General features: G+C 35.1%; 3 protein-coding genes across 3 annotated transcripts; 2 read left to right on the forward strand and 1 right to left on the reverse strand.

Moving 5' to 3' along the window:
- The first annotated feature begins 42 nt into the window (after nucleotides 1–42).
- Nucleotides 43–3,155, forward strand: LOC111498411 (protein HOMOLOG OF MAMMALIAN LYST-INTERACTING PROTEIN 5-like). The gene is made up of 6 exons (XM_023149654.1): nucleotides 43–229; nucleotides 320–420; nucleotides 972–1,081; nucleotides 1,734–1,809; nucleotides 1,887–2,027; nucleotides 2,194–3,155. The coding sequence occupies exons 1-6, from the start codon at nucleotides 136–138 to the stop codon at nucleotides 2,956–2,958; spliced, it is 1,287 nt and encodes a 428-aa protein (XP_023005422.1). The 5' UTR covers nucleotides 43–135; the 3' UTR covers nucleotides 2,959–3,155.
- Nucleotides 3,156–3,240: 85 nt separating this feature from the next.
- LOC111498404 (cytochrome b561 and DOMON domain-containing protein At3g25290-like) lies at nucleotides 3,241–5,039 on the reverse strand. Its single transcript, XM_023149637.1, has 3 exons — nucleotides 4,356–5,039; nucleotides 3,958–4,215; nucleotides 3,241–3,885 (listed from the first exon to the last, which is right to left on the reverse strand). The coding sequence occupies exons 1-3, from the start codon at nucleotides 5,022–5,024 to the stop codon at nucleotides 3,469–3,471; spliced, it is 1,344 nt and encodes a 447-aa protein (XP_023005405.1). The 5' UTR covers nucleotides 5,025–5,039; the 3' UTR covers nucleotides 3,241–3,468.
- Nucleotides 5,040–10,740: 5,701 nt separating this feature from the next.
- LOC111498812 (PHD finger protein MALE STERILITY 1) lies at nucleotides 10,741–13,220 on the forward strand. Its single transcript, XM_023150188.1, has 4 exons — nucleotides 10,741–11,077; nucleotides 11,340–11,601; nucleotides 11,708–12,355; nucleotides 12,451–13,220. The coding sequence occupies exons 1-4, from the start codon at nucleotides 10,741–10,743 to the stop codon at nucleotides 13,136–13,138; spliced, it is 1,935 nt and encodes a 644-aa protein (XP_023005956.1). The 3' UTR covers nucleotides 13,139–13,220.
- The last annotated feature ends 4,789 nt before the right edge of the window (nucleotides 13,221–18,009 follow it).

Genomic DNA, 18,009 nt, shown 5'->3' on the forward strand with positions numbered 1-18,009 from the left:
TTGTGGGTACGTGTGTGTATATATACACATATTATATTAAGGTTCATTGTTCTTCTTTGGTAAGAAAAGAAAACCACCTTTGATCGTATCAGATTCCGAGACTCTCCAATACTTTCTTGCTCCAAGCAGTCGAAGATGGCGAGCGAGACCGAGCCGGCAAAGCTCCTTCTACCCTATCTCCAGCGAGCGGACGAATTGCAGAAGCACGAACCTCTTGTTGCATATTACTGTATTTCTTAGCTTTAATTCTTCATCCTGGCCTTTTTTCTTTTTTTTTTTGTTTTGATTTCTTGATTGATTAGGCGTTTTCCATGTTAAGGTCGATTATATGCTATGGAACGCGGACTTAAGATTCCACAGGGCGAGCGTACCAAGACTACAAATGCCCTCCTTATTTCCCTCATGAATCAGCTTGAAAAGGTTTTGGATTTACTTCTTCTATTAAGCTTGTATTTGTTCAATTTAGTGGATTATATGGATTTTTTGGCGTCGAATATTCCCAAACTGGAACTATTGCTTATAATGGATTCGTGTTTGAAGATTTGGTGTCTTGTCTTAATGGAATGGATACCCGCATGTTACCTAGAATCAGGGGTGATCAAGGCAACTTAGGGCTTGGGAAAATATATGTATTTGGAGTTTTATTTGTTTTTGTAATGAATTTGGTACTCTGTGAATTTTATTTTTCATTGTCATATCATATTTTTAAATTGATATAAATCTATTTAGGTTATATTTCTCAAAATTTATGGATTCTAGTAGGTTTACTTCTTCTTTTATTTGTGTTTTCACTTAAATTGAATAAAAAAGATAATCACAAACAAATAAAACGCAATAAATATGGTATTTAACACGTTCATTAGCACCCCCAAATCAACTGTAAACAGAGTTTGTAATATGGTATTTACTTCTTCTTTTATAAATTAGGTTTGTAATATCTGCTTACTGATCAATCCATCTATCCTTCTCAGGATAAGAAGTCACTTAGCCTGGGGCCTGATGATAGTTTGCATCTTGAGGGCTTTGCATTGAATGTCTTTGCAAAGGCAGACAAACAAGATCATGCTGGACGAGCGGATTTGTATGGCAATGAATCAATGATCTTCTTTCATTTAGAAACATATATCAACTCTTGCAATTTTAGTTAGTTTTATAGATTATAGTTATCTGCTTGTCTTGGGAAACTGCTCTTAAAAACTAGGATTGGATTAGATCAGATAACATTTTAGTGGTCTTTAGTACGTCTTTTAATGATTAATGTTATAGATTATTGTTCTGAAAAATAGAAAACTGTTTTGAATATGGTTTCCAAATAAGTCTTTTATTTTCTTGATTCCAAGCAGCTAGTTTTTTCTCACTTGTGGAATATGGCTGGTTACCTGTGTGTGTTATGTGCAGAACGTATGATTTACACCCAAAAAATGAATTTCGGTTTTCAAAAGTTCACCAAAATCTATACGGAATGGTTTTTGTTTGATATTAAGCATCATTCTTATTCTTCCGTAACTCCCTTTTATGGCTATATGAGATGTATGTTTAGATCATAACTTCCTTGAACTTTCTCACGTTCAATATCTTTGTGGAAGTGTCAAAAATATGTCTTTCATATGATTTGCATTTAAGTGATGGCAGCTCTTTTCCATTACATTTGTATCCTTTTGCCATTATTTGGATATAGATTGAGAAATCATAGTTGTAGTGTCTGACTTTCTAATGGCTTTAAATATTCATAGGAACACTGCAAAAACATTTTATGCCGCAAGCATTTTCTTTGAGATTATTTCTCAGTTTGGTCCACTTCAACCAGACGTGAGTTTCTTTGCTGATTGACCGTGTTTTAATTATCTGAATTGTATCTATGCTTAGCTTTTTTCCTTCATTTATAGCTGGAGCAAAAACGGAAATATGCAGTCTGGAAAGCAGCAGATATCAGGAAGGCTTTGAAAGAGGGAAGAAAGCCACAGCCTGGTCCACCTTCTGGTGATGAAGATCTCTCTGTTCCTTCAAGTACACCTACCACTGCAAATGTATGGTTCAGAGCCTAACTCTTGGTTATCTCTTGACCTACATATTATGAAATTATAGTGATGCATATTATGAAAATGTAATATTATTTGTTAAATTTTCTTTTCTCCATATTTGGAGTCGTATCACTATACAGAAAAGTACTTACCTCGATGTTTGTCTTTATAGGACGCAAGTCCAGGAGAGCCCGAGTTCTTCAGAACTCAATCGCTGTCAGATTCGTTACCTCAGGTTCATGATAAGGTTAATGATGATCATGTAAATATCCCACAAACTCCTCAGGTCTACGACAACATGAACAACCACACTTTAAACACGTCGCCGCCCACCCGATTCCATAATGAAGTCAATAATCACCAGCACCCTCCAAATATTCCATCATACCCTGCATCTGGTTATCCATCCCATGATTTTCATCTACCTCCTACCAGGAATGAACCAGATGTTTCCTCTTATTCTCAGCCATTCCACCACGTACAATCCTACTCACAAGAGCCTCAACAACAGCCTTTGCCTCATAACTATCCTTCTGATGAAACCTCCCAAAATTACTCCTATCCCCATTTTCAATCTTATCCAAGTTTCTCGGAAAGCAGCCTCCCAGCGGCCCCTTCTCACAATCTGAACTATTACCATGGATCCGATTCTTCATACTCTTCCCAAGTGACCCCTCCTCCTGCTAGCTACCCATCAGATTCCCAATATCAATCAAACAGCAGAGACAGGACGACGTTGGAACCTCAAACTACCCCGGCTCCAACCAAGTCGTACCATTACGACAGCAACTACCAGCCACCTCCTGAGAAAATCGCTGAGGCACACAAGGTTGCGAGGTTTGCTGTAGGGGCTCTGGCGTTTGATGATGTTTCAGTTGCAGTAGAGCACTTGAAGAAATCACTGGAATTGTTGACTAACCCTTCAGCCAATCTGTGATTTTCTGGTTTTCTGATGGACTGACGTGAATTTTCTTTTGCCTTTATACCAGGTTTGATGTGTAAATTTAATTAGAGATTTATGCCCTCGAAACAGATAGCGTATACGACTCCCGATCCTTCGGTTGACAATATTATTGAGAAAGTTTGTTGATGTTTGTTCTTTTAGTTCAACATGTGCAATGAAATGATTTGAATCGTTCTAGTTCCTTAGTTCAACCATTTGAGTGCCATTTTATGGTCATAGATTTTTCTTCTTTCCTTCCTAAAAAGTGACTACTCGTTAATCTAATGTGTTTGGTATTTAATTATAAGATTACATGCAACAGATAAAGATTAAAATAGAATCAAACACATATACTCGAGCACGAGAATAATTATTGATAATGCGTACTCGGTGCGACCTAACAAAACCCACACAAAACAGCTTCATACACAAAGTAATTGTATGGTTACAATATTGAGATGGTTGTGTTGAGGGTGTGTTGGCAAGCGAATTCGGTGATGAGACTCACTGTGGACTACGTTGATGTTGTTGATGTTGTTCTTCTGAACTATCTTCTCCAGAACCATCTTGATTTATTTCTGAACCATGTTGATGTTTATTTATTGAACCACCACCCTGATCATAGTTTGTTGATTCACACTTCCTCCTGATGTCCCCCTCCTTCTTGTCTTGATTCTTATAATCAATAAACTTTTTCCAAGTATAAGCCTCAAGAATGAAAGTGATAACCCCCAAAGCTGTAAGAATTCCAGTCACTGCCAACTTCCATGTATTCTTATTGTCCGGTTTCAAAATTTTAATTCCTTCAAATATGTTTATGAATATGAGTGGTAGTAAAGCATATCCTAGAAAGTGATGGTAGATGTTCCACACTTTTCGGAAGTCGTCGGTCTTCCCTGGCTTGAACCTTATAGCCAATGTCTATCATAGAAAAGCATGTTAGTGTTATGAATCAAAATAAATGAAGATTTTAAAGGAGAAAGAGAGAGAGACTTGTAATGTGGCGAATACGAAAATGGTGATGCCGAGGACGTGATGGGTGAGGAGAATGTGGTGAGGGGACGAATGAGCGAGCCATATTCCAATGCCCCAACCGATGGCGCCAGTTGAGAATCCTATGGATTGGCAGGATACATGAAAGTAGTACCATCCATACTCCGTTTCGATTGGGAATTCCCTGAAGAATCTTGCAATTATCACTCCCACTGGCAACAATGTTCCCCACCCTATTATGTTCATTATCCCATGCACCTAACCAAACAAACAAACAACATAACGGTGAGGATTTGTTTTTTTTGTTTCTTTGAAATGTCTCTTTTCTTAGTTATAAACCCATGATCGATCGAGAGAGAGAGAGAGATTGATCGATCGATCCATCCATCCATACCTACCTGTCTGAGGTAAATCTTGATGAAGGCCATATCAGAACATTGTCCAGAAACCAAATCAATTGTCTCAAAGCTATCAATATTCTTCAAATTAGAGGCATGCTTCTTGGGCACATCCCCATCAGCATCAAATCCACTCTGCCACACAATATTCAGCTTCGAAACATTATAATCCGTAGAAGACAGATTCAGAGTAGCCGTCAAATAATAGTACCCTGTCCTATTATCATGTTCAAATCTCAAGCACTTCATCTCCTCCACATCCCTCGGCCGAAGCGGCCCGCATTCCCTCCTCGTCTCGTACCCCACTCTATAAGTCTTGCAGTGAGGCGGACCAGAAGGGTCCCTGATGCCAATGGCGGCTCTGCTCCCCACCATCCGACCCTCGGGCGTAGGGTTCACGCCCCATGCCAACCACCCCTTCTCCTCTCTCAGTGGGGCGCCAAACACCACTTGAAACACATGGTGGCAATTCTTCAATAATGGGGCGCTCCAACCCATCTCCGCGCCCAGGGTGGGGAGCCTGAGGCAGCGTGACATGTTCTTGCTCTTGGTGAGCTCGTAGAATTTGGCGGTGCATCGGTGGTAGTGCTGATGGGCGAGGGCTGTGGTTGGGGACAGGACAATGGCAATTACAAACAAAAAGGGGATTGGATAACAAGAATATTGCATGGTGGGTTATGATGGAATGCCAATATGCCATTGGGTGCTGCGTTTTATATTTATATTTACAAACAAGGGAATATTAGTAAGCTTCGGTATTACCCAAAGCATGCCATCACTTTTGTGGTAAAAGAGATATCATTATATACTTGCTATCTCATCCAAGTTTCTTCTTTTGTGCTCTTTTATTTCCAGAATATATTCTGCAAATTTGTATTCTTTAGGGAATGATTCTATTTTGTTTGGGGTACCATTTATGATGTTTTCCTTTCAATAATTATTTCGGGATGATTTCATTCACATTTTTAATATTCTACTCAATTATGATATGCATTTCAACTTATTCTCACTAGCTATGTTGTAGCATCGACCCATATCTTGAATTCGAATAATTCAAATTTGGCACCTGGCTTTGACATCTCGTTGAACATAACTACGTTACTTACTCCTTACATGCTTTGTCCAAATCAATCAATATGAGTCTTTCTAAACTGAAGTCACCTAATACAATTATTTTAAACAAAATATGCTTAATTTTTTAGTTCAGTCCTAGTATGCTTTCTTTAGCTATTCTATCCTCATGGTCACTTTTATTTGAAGATGATTTTAGTCTCTCATTTACTCGGTGTGATAAGTGGTTTATTAATTTTCTCAAATTAGTTTAAAAATTATGCAAAGGGAGAGAGATCTAATATGAATAGAGAACGTTTTCATGAACTCGTTCAACAATTAATATTCTAAGTTAGTATTTTATATACATTCGCATAAAATAGTTTGTCACAGCTCAGTTTTAGATCTAATCTAAACTATAATCAACTATTTTATGATATAACATTTTTTTTATATCATGAGTTTACAGTATCATATAATTTATAATATATCACATCATATATTTTTTAAATTAACAAAAGTAAAATAACTGTAATTAGATTTTTTTATATTACATCCTACAAGCATGCAAAATAACATTTTCATCATCCACTAGTAATTATATATTTTTAGATTAAATTTTGTTAGGAAGAATTTTATCATTACTTAATTGTTTTAGTGATTTTATTTTGTGTAGTGCATATGCGATTATAAGTATTGTTTGTCTTCCATGTTTGCTAAACATTCAAATACTGGTTAGTTAAGGAATTTGGTGATTGTTTTAATCTTGACGTAAGAACAAATTCTTTGATATTAAAGTAATTCCTTATCTAATCATCATATTACTAATTATGGCATGCATATTAGAGAGGTCTATGATGTCTTTTGCATAGTCGAGTATCAATTCACTTTGGTTTGAAAGTTATTTTGATATCATGTTCTTTGGTATCAAAAATTTAGCTTAACCTTTCTTTCTTTTATTCTCAACTCCTAATCATGTTTATTGGTTCTTTAGCGTTAAACATTTCAAAATTATAATTGATTCATGATCCATATTTTTAAATGGGGATATTCCCTTTTATGATGCCCAATTCTTGTCCGTCAAAACACATTTGACTTTCGTGTCAAAGCAATGATAAATTTGTTTGATCGGAGAAGACGGTTAAAATATCACTAGCCCAACCACCACTAAACCAATAATTGTACTAGCTCGTTATCTATGTATGTTAGAAGAAAAATTTAGGTATTTTAGAAATAAGTCATCTATACAATAAATACTCATCCACCCTACTAAGGTTTCATTCCAATATGGAAGAGTGTAGTACTTTCTATAGGGTGTCTTGTAATTTTTCTTGATTCGTCGTAATAAAGAGTGTGAGTGTTCCCACAACTAACAATATGAAATCAAATAACGTTGGTATAAATTGTTTGATCTCTTGAAATTCTTAGTATACTATGTTATTGCACCTTTATCTGATCTTCCACATCATAAACAATTTCTTGAAATTAATAGTAAGTAAGTTTCTTTATGTCATGAGTAGTTCGTGATACTGCAAGTTCTGTGTTGATAATGTTTGTTTGGTATTACTGAGGTTCACCAGCACAATGAGTGATCTCCAAGTCGTTGGAGGTATTAAGAGACTCGATGGCAACAACTACAACATGTGAGCAACATGCGTGATGTCTTATCTACCAGGACAAGACCTCTAGGAGGTCATTGTCAAAAGCGAAATTAGGCAGCTAGAGGAGGATCCCAATGATGCCTTCTACAAATGGAGAATCAAAGCAGACAAAACAATATTTTTCTTGAAGATCACAATCGAAGAAGAGATGTTGGAGCACATTCGGGATGACAAGACACCAAAAGAAGCATAGAACACGTTTGTGATGATTTTCTTAAAGAAGAATGATACGGGGATACAACTTCTAGAGACGATTTATTATCAATCTCACAACCTGACATGACGATTGCTCAATACTTCCACAAAGTCAAGTTGATCTTTCGAGACATTACTGAACTCGTCATTGGAGAAGTTCGAATGAAGAAGATTATCATCTATGGATTACAACCAAAGTATAGAAGTTTCGTTATTGCTATACAAGGATGATCCCCAACTATAACTTATAGAGTTTGAAAATTTGCTAGCTAGCCAAGAAGCCATGTCTAAGAAAATGGGAAACCTCACGCTGAAGGGTGAAAAAGAAGCACTCTACACAAATGAAAGTCAGAGCAACAATAAGCCACATGGATACAAAAATGGTGACAAAGACAGAAATCACCAAGGAACCACACAACTTAGGAGAGTTAAGAAGAATTACAACCCGAGCTTTCAAGGAGATTTGAAGACATTTGCTTCAATGGTGGAAAGAATGATATGTTTAAGGATTTTTGGTTTAAGAAAAAGTTCAATGAGAGCAACACAGCAACCTCCAAAATGGAAATGGAGGATTAATGGGATGTAGAAATACTATATTCCTTAAAAGAAGATCAACAAACACTCATGGCGATGGCGATGATGGAAGAGAATGCGATTATGAAAATGATTAGGTTATTGATTTAGGATGTCAAACCACCCAACTAGTGATCAAAGTAGCGCAATGGAAGCACGGTAGTTTTCAAAGAAGAAAATCTTACTAGACTCAAATGACATCGAATAAGTGGAACATGTGAGTGAAAGAAAAAAGACCTAGCTACATTTAGAATATGATGATGTTTATGTTCTAAAACTCAATTTTATTGTGGAGTATAAACACAAGTACGCTGAAATTCAATGTCACAAGAAGTAAAAAATGGTTGCAAAAATAGGAACTCAGTCTCATTGTCTGATCGTACTATCTTGATAGTAGTGTGAAATTGGATTTGAACGAATTTAACAAAGTTCATTAGCAAGTGTTGTACTTCTAATTTATGTTGCATAAGAAAAACCTAAGTACATTGAGTAAAATTATCAACACCGGTGAAAAAGAAATGTAAACCAGAATGAGTAGGAATTTTATGAGGTCCCCAAACATCACAATGTAACCGATTAAAGACAAAATGTGTTGTTATTGAGGTTCTTGGAAAAGACAACCTAGTTTGTTTTGCTAATGGGCAAATACTACAGTTATGAGAAAAAGTACGACATTATTAAGATGCAATTTATCAACTAGAATTTTAAAACGAAAAAATGAAGGATGACCTAGGCATAAATGCGAGAAATCAAGGCTGAAATACTTGATGAGCTGAAGTTTTAATTGGAGATGAACAAATATGATAGAGACCTCCAAATTGTTTACCCGAGCCAATCATCTTTTCCATAGCCAAGTCCTGCATAACATAAGAATTAGAATAGAATGTGACAACATTTCAAGTCATTTGCTGATGGACATCATGTTTAAATTGAATGAAGGCACACATAAAAATTGTTTAATTTAAGGTCAAGATTAAAGGAAACATTGCTAGTATGTGACACATGTGTTGTCCCTCAATTTGGCAAATTTATTGCAGAATTGATTGTAGTCTTTGGTTTAGTCATAACATAAGATTTGGATATTATGATCCGTATCTCAACTATCGAGAATCCATAAATTAGAACTAGCAAAGTTAATGGATATTGCAGGTATTGAAAACAAACGTGCAAAATTGATGTAACTGTTAGAATTACTAGAAGGACAATGATTCAATGCAGATAAGATTTGCGCGCAGTAACTCCTCAAAGCAAAAAATTGGAATGAAATTAGGTAACTGTTCTTTTTTATTCAATTGAGAAGCATCAACCATATTCGCAGATGATCTATATCCATGGCTGCTGCATTGATTGACTTGTACTACCTTTCCAGAATTATTTTTCGGTCGACATCGATCTTTTGTATGTCCCATTTTATCACAAAATACAATAAAACTTAAGGGTTCAACACTCATCAATTGTATGACTAGTCCTATTGCAGTGTTCACATAATTTGTCCTTGGTAAATTTTGAATATGTTGTCTTCTTCTGCACTGCTTCTACAGATGAGAAATTCTCATTAGAAAAAGAAGTTACCTGACATTGCATATCTTCTTGTACAAGTAATGAATAGGCTTACCTCACATTAGGTAATAGAGTCATCATCAACATGTTAGATCTCACCCTTTTATAAGACTCATTGAGCCCCATGAATTGTTGCATCAACTTGTCTCGCTTTTAATTCATCCTAGAATATTTTGAGGTTGGTGAAATATGTTGATAGTGCCGTAGTTTCTTGTGATATCATTGCTATCAACTTTTATATTTGAAAAATTGTTGGAACATTATTTTATTAGAATTGATCATGAAGATCAATCCACACTTGATCAGCTGTCTTGACGTGAATAATACATTCAGCAATATCTAGTTCAGCTGAATGAGTTAACCAAAATAATACCATAGTGTGACACTGGTTTTAGAGTTCAAATTCTTTTAAATTTGTCTCTTGAGACGGTTCTTCAATTGTGCCATCAATGAAACCAAATTTTTTTTTGAAATAAGAGCATGCATGAGTCATTTACTCCCGAATTGGTAATTTATCTAATTTAATTTGATTGAAATAAGTGAAGATGAGTATTGAATGTAATAAGGATGTGTGAAATGGTTTTGAAGCTATATTTGGCGGATTATGACATTAAAAAAATAAAAGAAACTATTTTTAAATTGGGTTTGATTGAGTTATCTAAGTTTTTTTTTTTTTAATTATTTAAAAAAAAAATCTTATTTATTATATTAATAATTAAAATTTCATAAAACTAAAATATTCACAACTCACCCTACTTCACTAACCTCACCTCAGTCTGAAGTCAAATATTATTAAGTTTCGTAATAATCCTCTCTCGAAAGTTGGTCAAGTTTCCACTATCAAAATTATGTCAACAACTCAAATTTTAGATGTTTAAAAAAATACAACCCAACTCAAACGGAAGCAAAATCCAATCGAACTCGTATGGGGCGGGTTGTGGGTTGTGGGATGTTGGAGAGCTGTGAGCTTAAAAAAGTTGATCCAATCCTCCCAAGTCCACAAACTGATACATTATTGAGAGCATACACAAATGACTTAGCAAACAGAAACAAACAATCATATTTTTGTTTGGTAAATTGTAAAATGGGAAATCCAAAGGTAGTTAGCCAAGAAAGTGTGCGTTTAATTATAAAGTCCCATATCCCCCAACCGACCTCAAAAATTGGCGGAGCATTCCCAATTTTCTAATACCCACACAACAAAATTCTGAGCTTCTCCAAAAGCATGCCCCCTATATTTTAGATTCCTCAATACCCCATCATGCACACCACCACTCCCACTTTTTTAACTCATGCCTTCCCTTATAAATGCACCTCTTTCCCGGATCTGCTTCAATGCCCACACCATGGCGGACCTCATCGCCGGGAAGAGGAGGAGAGGCGCCGCCGCCAGCAGCACCAGCACCAGCAGCACCAGCAGCGGAGACAGGGTGTTCCGCTTCAAGAGCTTCGGGAAGAATGGCCATCCTACCCAGTTTCTCGGCTGCTTCTGGGAGAATGTGGAGGCGCTCCTAGGGTTCGGCCACTGGGAAACTGGAGAGTGTTCCAACCGCTTCCGGTGTTGGTCGTTTCGCCTGCAGGTTCAGCGCCACCCCCCCTTCCATGTCGTGCTGTTTGTGGTGGAGGAGCCGGCTGAGGCGGCTACCGCCGTGGCCAGGCACTGCAAACAATGCCAGTATGTTGGTAGGTTTTTTATTTTTTTTATTTTTTTAGTTTCATTTTGATGAAACATTTTAAAAAATATATTTAAGAATTTTATAAGTATTTATTTCTTTGAATTTTTTTAATATTAATTAAATATAATATAATTTAACTCTCTTATTAAATTATTTTTTTAAAAGTTTATTAATAAAATATAAGTCCTACATCAATAATATTCATTTCTAATGAGTTATTGATTGAGGTGTGTGTAATAGTATTCTAAATTGGGGCAATATACTTTCAGGGTGGGGACATCATATGATATGCAATAAAAGATATCACTTTGTGTTGCCGTCAAAGGACACAATGATGGCTGCTTCTTCAAACAGCAAAAGCATGTTGAGTTCGAGGCTGATGGAATTACAAGGCCATATTCTTCATGGGGTTTTCCATTCCAATGGCTTCGGCCATTTGCTGTGTCTCAATGGCCTTGAAATGGGCAATTCTTTACCCGGCTACATTGTCATGGACTTTTGGGATCGCTTGTGCAATGCACTTAAAGCAAGGTTAGGCCTATTTTACAAAACTTACTTACTTTTACAAGAATTTGATACGTATTTGACATAATCACATCTTAAATATTCATTTACTTTGATGAGAAACGCAACGTAGAAAGGTGAGTTTGAGGGATATTGCACAAAAGAAGGGAATGGAACTGAGGCTACTCCACAGCATTGCTTATGGCCAGCCATGGTTTGCCCAATGGGGCTACAAATTCAGCCGTGGTGCCTTCAAAGTCACCATTCAAATGAACCAAAGAGCAATCGAAGCCCTTCAAACCCTCCCTCTTTCGCTCCTTCTCCACCACCTTGTCATTGCTCATCCACACATTCCCTTCATTTTCTCCAAGTACCAATCCCTCTCCATCCACCCTCTTCACACCCTCCAAGACCTACTCCAATTCATGCTCAATCTCAAATCCCCTCTCCCCACACAAAATTCTTTACAACAACACTCCCATACCTTGCCTGCATTCTTGCTCGAAAACTCATCTCGATGGTCCCCGAAGCGTGTTGAGATGGCGGTTCGAGTCATTGTCGAGGCATTGAAACGAGCCGAATTTCGATGGGTATCACGACAGGAGGTACGGGATGCCGCTCGTATTTATATTGGCGATACGGGGTTGTTGGATTTTGTGTTGAAATCATTGGGAAATCATGTTGTTGGAAATTATTTGGTACGAAGAACACTAAATCCGGTGACCAAAGTGCTCGAGTATTGCTTGCAAGATGTTTGTAGTAGCGTTCAAATGAAACCTAGGTGTGTTAATTTACCATTAACTTCAAAAGCTTTAAATGTAATGGAAAATTAATTTATTATAATTATTATTATTTTTCATTTACATTTTGAACAAGGTGTATAGTTGGGAGAGCGGAGTTGGCTAAGGATATATCCAACGTCTACAAATACATTCTTGGAGACCAAAAGGCATTGCAAGCTAAAGGAATCCTTCCCACTCTAACAATGGCTTCTGAGATCATCCTTGACTCGAAGTTTCTGGTGAAGGAGTATACAACCGAGCCACAGGTGAAAACCAAGCTCGAAACGGAAGGCAAACAACACATATTGTGCACAATTAGAGTGAAAAGACAAGAAGCAACAACAACAACACTTCCATATGAATGCATTGGATTGAAGAACAATGGCACCATTGATGAGCTAAAGAAGGAGGTGGAAAGGAACTTCAAGGAAATGTATTGGGGATTGAGTAGGTTTGTAGTGGAAAGGATAGTGGATTTGGAGGCAAAAGGGAGGGATTTGGTGTTTGAGTTGATGGAAGTTGGTGGGAAGTTGGTGTTTGAAGGAAGTGGAGAAGATGAAGGGAGGGTTTTGATAAACAATAATGATGGAATTGAGAAGAGAATTATGGAATGTGTTTGTGGAGCTGTGGAAGATGATGGGGAGAGAATGGTGGCTTGTGATATATGTGAAATTTGGCAGCATACAAGGTGTGTTCAAATACCAAATGAACAACAAGTTCCTCAAATTTTTATTTGTAATAGGTGTGATCAAGAAATTGCATTGCTACACTCCTTGCCTTAGATGCTATCCAAATTTGTGTGCTTCAACAATAAAGACTCTTTTAAGTGTTTCTTTGCTAATTCCATACATCCTTCTTTATAATTAATCATTTCGTTGGAGCGAAATTGTCAAAAGAAATTGCGATACCTACGTTAGTTGTAATAAATTTTATGGTTATTTTAAAGAGGTCTCTAGCTTTAAGTATGTGTAATCAAGTTGAGTCGTCGTCATACATGAGACTTTTGCCTTTACTTGAAAAAAGAATAAACATAGAATGAGTAATAAAAAAGGTTCGCATATGAACTAAGACATCTATATGAACTTTAAAGAAAATGAGTCTCGTCTATTCTTGAATGGTTACAAATATTGGGTGGATGATCATTTAGAGTTATGGTGTTTATTGAATTTAGTTTAAGACTTTTATTTAGTTTACATTTACACTTTGACTAATAATGGTCATAAAATATGAAGATTAAAACTCTTAAAATGTGTCGTGGAAGGTAACGGTTGAATAGTGGCTAATTATGGTCATAAAGACATGTTGTTTTTGTAAAATAGACTTGGAATATGTAGTAAAAAAGACATTTGTGTTTTCATTTAGCCAATAACTAATTTTCTTTGCCATTGTACGTAGAATATGCTACATGTTTAGAATCATTCAAACTTGATATAACCGATTGTAATTACGAAGTGATTCGAGTCTCAAACAAGTAATTTTGTCTTGAAATAATTAATCAACAAGGTAATCTGAATATTACTTTCCCTTGAAGTTTATTTTTTTTTTATCGGAGTTCTTAGAAAAGTTAGATTCGAAGGTCATGTTTTCAACCGAGTTATTAGATCAAATCTCAAAAGTTCCTTATCATATTCAGTAACTGATCTCAATGGAGTCGAAAATATAATCACTTGCAACATGGTTAGTAATAGGTGGGACTTACTTTTCTCACTATTTTTTGAGTTGAAAATGCTTTCAAAATGATCTAAAACGATCCAGTTAAGCCAACTAAATCGAAGAAGTGGACCGTAGATTTGTTTTTTTGTTTTCAATTAGACTATAACACATGAAGAGCCTATAACTTTAATTATTATGGATAAGCTCATGTTGTCCACCATTTAATATGATATCACAAGTGGATTATTTGTACAAATGTTGGATGCTTTTGGTATGAGAAGAAACTTGGTTAGTATTCAAGTGAGCACACATTTAGTGAACATAACATAACCCTAATTAAACCAATAGGTATAGCTACTTACTTTCCAAATCTCACACAATTCTATTTACTAACATAATGTTGCCAATATACATAATATCGATAGGTGTGATTTTGGTGATTAGTTGATCACTAATATGTTACCCAAAAATCATAAAGTCATGAAGTTGTATTTCTAGCACGAAAATAGAGATTTTTGTATTTTTGGATCGTTTTTATGACTATGGTTAACAACACTCATTAAATATAGATAATTAACTTTTCTTTATTTTTTTAAAATTAAAATTTAAAATAAACGAAAAATTATTGGAAAAACTTTGAAGTTTTGAGCGATTTTCTTAAACTAGAGTTTAGAGGTTCATTTAAAGCGTGAAACACATTATCTAAACATTCATAAGCTCAACGGAGAGATAACATCCATCAACCACTCTAGAATAGATTAAAACATCACATCATCTTTTCTAGTGCAATGGAATACATTTAAAACAACATGCATCTTAAAAATCTCATCCTAGGGGAGTTTCAATAATTTTCCAAAACATACCCAACATTCTCATCTAAATTGTCTTCATCAAGTCCTATTCGTGCATAATCTAACCACACTAGAAAATTCTGCTTGAATTCTAGTATGTCCTAGATATCGAACTACTTGTAGGTCCAGTAACCAACCTATTTGTAGGCTCTCATCGCATTCTTGACCTAGCTTGAATGCCACAAACTTTACTCTAGGCTCTAGTTGTATTGCTCTTTTTGTGCATAGTCTTGGGTAGCTAGCTGAGCCTATGCAGCAATGACCGATGTTTGATATTGAGGTGCTACGTCAACGAATTTTAACTAACAGGTGGAGACAACATGGTGAGTGCTAGTCTGTTTGATAAGGATCATGATGTTCCAAATGTTCAACTAGACCTATTACACGATTCAAGGCCAAAAAGATTCAACAAGCATTCATTCTTCCTCCACAAAATTGGATAGGTTCGATTCAACCATTATTTCACGTGTTACAAGCTGATTCGATTGAGGAAGGACCATTTGAAGCTTTAGAAATGAATACTTGCACCGTTGAAGTAGGGGATGAAGTTGCTATAAATTGCACTGATTGATAAGTTATTATAGAAAACTTTAGTTATTATTTTTAATTTCATAATTATTGTAATGAGCAAAAGGGTGGATGTTATTTGTTTAGACTTCTCCTTTTGTGGAGATTTAAATGGAGTGAGATTAAATTATGACCACTAACTTATGGTCTGTTAGACTATAAATACAAAAAAATTATTAGGTAAAAGTCAAATTTTGGAGGAATGAAATTGAGATATTGAATTGAGACTTTTACCCTTAAAAATTTAAGTATTATCTCTGTCATTTCTAAGTTTTAAGTCATTCTTGTGGTAGATTGAATCTGAGTCATTCAATCAAGTTTTGATCAAGTTCGATTGTGTGAAGCGACTTAATTTAGAACAATTCTCGATCTTTGATTTTAAGAGGTAATCTAATTCTAGTCTTATCTCTTGGTGAGTGGAGTGACTCAATTTAGAACACTTCTCGATGTTTTGGTGTGTGGAGGGATTAATTTATTTGATTCAAGGGTTATTAAATTGATTTTATGTTTTGGTTATATTTTTACTTGGTTCTCATTTTCTTAGTAAAGATTATATTTAAATCATGGCAAAAAAAAATTCAGAATTTTGTTTTCTAATATGGGACATAAACTTTCCTTATCATTTATTTTAGACCATCTTATTTGAAAATCAAATAAACTTTTATTTATTTATTTTTTTAAACCATCTAAATTTGTACCCTAGTGTTTGATATAATATATTTTCACAATTACTATAAGAGGAGTCTCTTATTCAAAATCTTAACTATTTTTTTTTTCATTTTTTGGGTGTGTAATTGTATCTAAAATATCTTTGTTGATCTTTTTTTTTTTTTTTTAATTTTGATGTTATTTCATCCTTAATTATCTTGATTTTTCTTGAATAGCTTGCTATTATCGGAATTGTTTTATTCATATACTAGTCTATCTTGATCATAATTTAGTCACTTTCCCAAATAACCTATTTTTTTTTGTGTAATAAACATGAGTGTTCCCAAGTGTAAAATGAGTTGAGTGCGTGAGGTGCTAAACATATTTAACACAGGTCGAACCATTACTCGTTTAAACTAGAGGAGTATTTGCAATATGAGAGCAAAATTGAGCATATTTTCGATTGCAACAATTTCTAAGAAGGCAAATTGAAGTTTGCTATGGCTGAATTTTGTGATTACGCAATTATATGGTGGACATCTTTGAAATCAGAGTGGAGGAGAAATTATGAAAAACCAATTGAAACGTGGGAGTGGGAGGAATTGAAGACGTTAATGAGAAAAAAGTACATTCCTAAGCATTATTCTTGAGTACTCAAGCAAAAACTCTATACTTTACAACAATGGTCCAAACTCTATAGCGTATCTGTCAGGCTCAGGCGTTACATAAATGTAACTAACACATGTAGCCCTAAGTCCCTCCTCATGACAGTAGGTCTGTGGTTACTTTCCTAAAAGTCTACTTCTCTCTCCTCTCTAAAGAAAAACTTGTAGTAACTTACTAAATTTGGATCTGATGAAAGCCTACCAGTAGGTTTACTAGGTATTTTTTTTATACTCACCTCTTTTCTTATTTATTTCTCAAGTGTTTATTGATTGTTGGTCGAAGATGGAGAGCGTTCAAAAGTTGTATGGTCACAAATTTTTTTTTCTTAGAACGTCAGTCTAATTTATATTTTTTTGAGTGTTTTATATTTTGCTTTAAATATGTATCATGAACCTATTTCCTATTAAAATAAGCTCGAACAACACAACCTTATAATTATATTTCATTTTGTTTTTAATTGTACTTTTATCTTACCATTTTTATCACACTCGAAGATTCCAAACACGAAGTTAGTATATCAAACACGAAAAATCGAACATAAACATTTGTAATTGCTCGATAAAGGAATGCATTGAAATTTCGTTCATATCTGTACAAATAGTTTGATACCTCTAATCCCTCTTACACAAGTACGTTACTTTAAACCAATAGTGTATAAAGAAAGGGATTTTCGTGTTTCATGCATTTGATTGCTATATATGCTTTGGCAACTAAATTAAGAAACCCTTATGCCACTTTGTCATGGACACCCACTAAGAACACAAACTCCGTACACTGCATGATTCTCCTTCAGGACATATGCCCTTTACTCTACCAACCCTTTTCTTGCACTCAAATGATTGTGTAATGAAATGAAAGGAGACTAAAACTTCACCATTTTTTTCTTTTTTATAATATTAGTTTGAAATAAAATTCTTGTGTTTGGTTACATTTATATAAAACTAATTTTGATTGATTACATATAAATTATCACGAATGAATTTTTGATTATTCGTTTCATAATCATTTTTCTTTTTTAAAAAAATTGGTTCTAGGTGAATAATACGAGCGAACATATAAATCTCATATACGCTTTCAAAGCTTTCCTTCGCTTATAAGAAACCATTGGATATTATTTTTTTTGTCGGACAAAAGTTAAGACCATTTTCAAGAGGGGGTTTTATGTCTCTATATAATTTTTAGTATTTGCACGTCTCCATGTAGAGTTATTGTAATACCAAAAGAAATTAAAGGAGGAAGGGGGAAAAATGCAAGTTTCTAATTTTAAT

The sequence above is a fragment of the Cucurbita maxima genome, unplaced genomic scaffold, assembly GCF_002738345.1.
Source record: "Cucurbita maxima cultivar Rimu unplaced genomic scaffold, Cmax_1.0 Cma_Scf00025, whole genome shotgun sequence".
Lineage (NCBI taxonomy): Eukaryota > Viridiplantae > Streptophyta > Magnoliopsida > Cucurbitales > Cucurbitaceae > Cucurbita > Cucurbita maxima.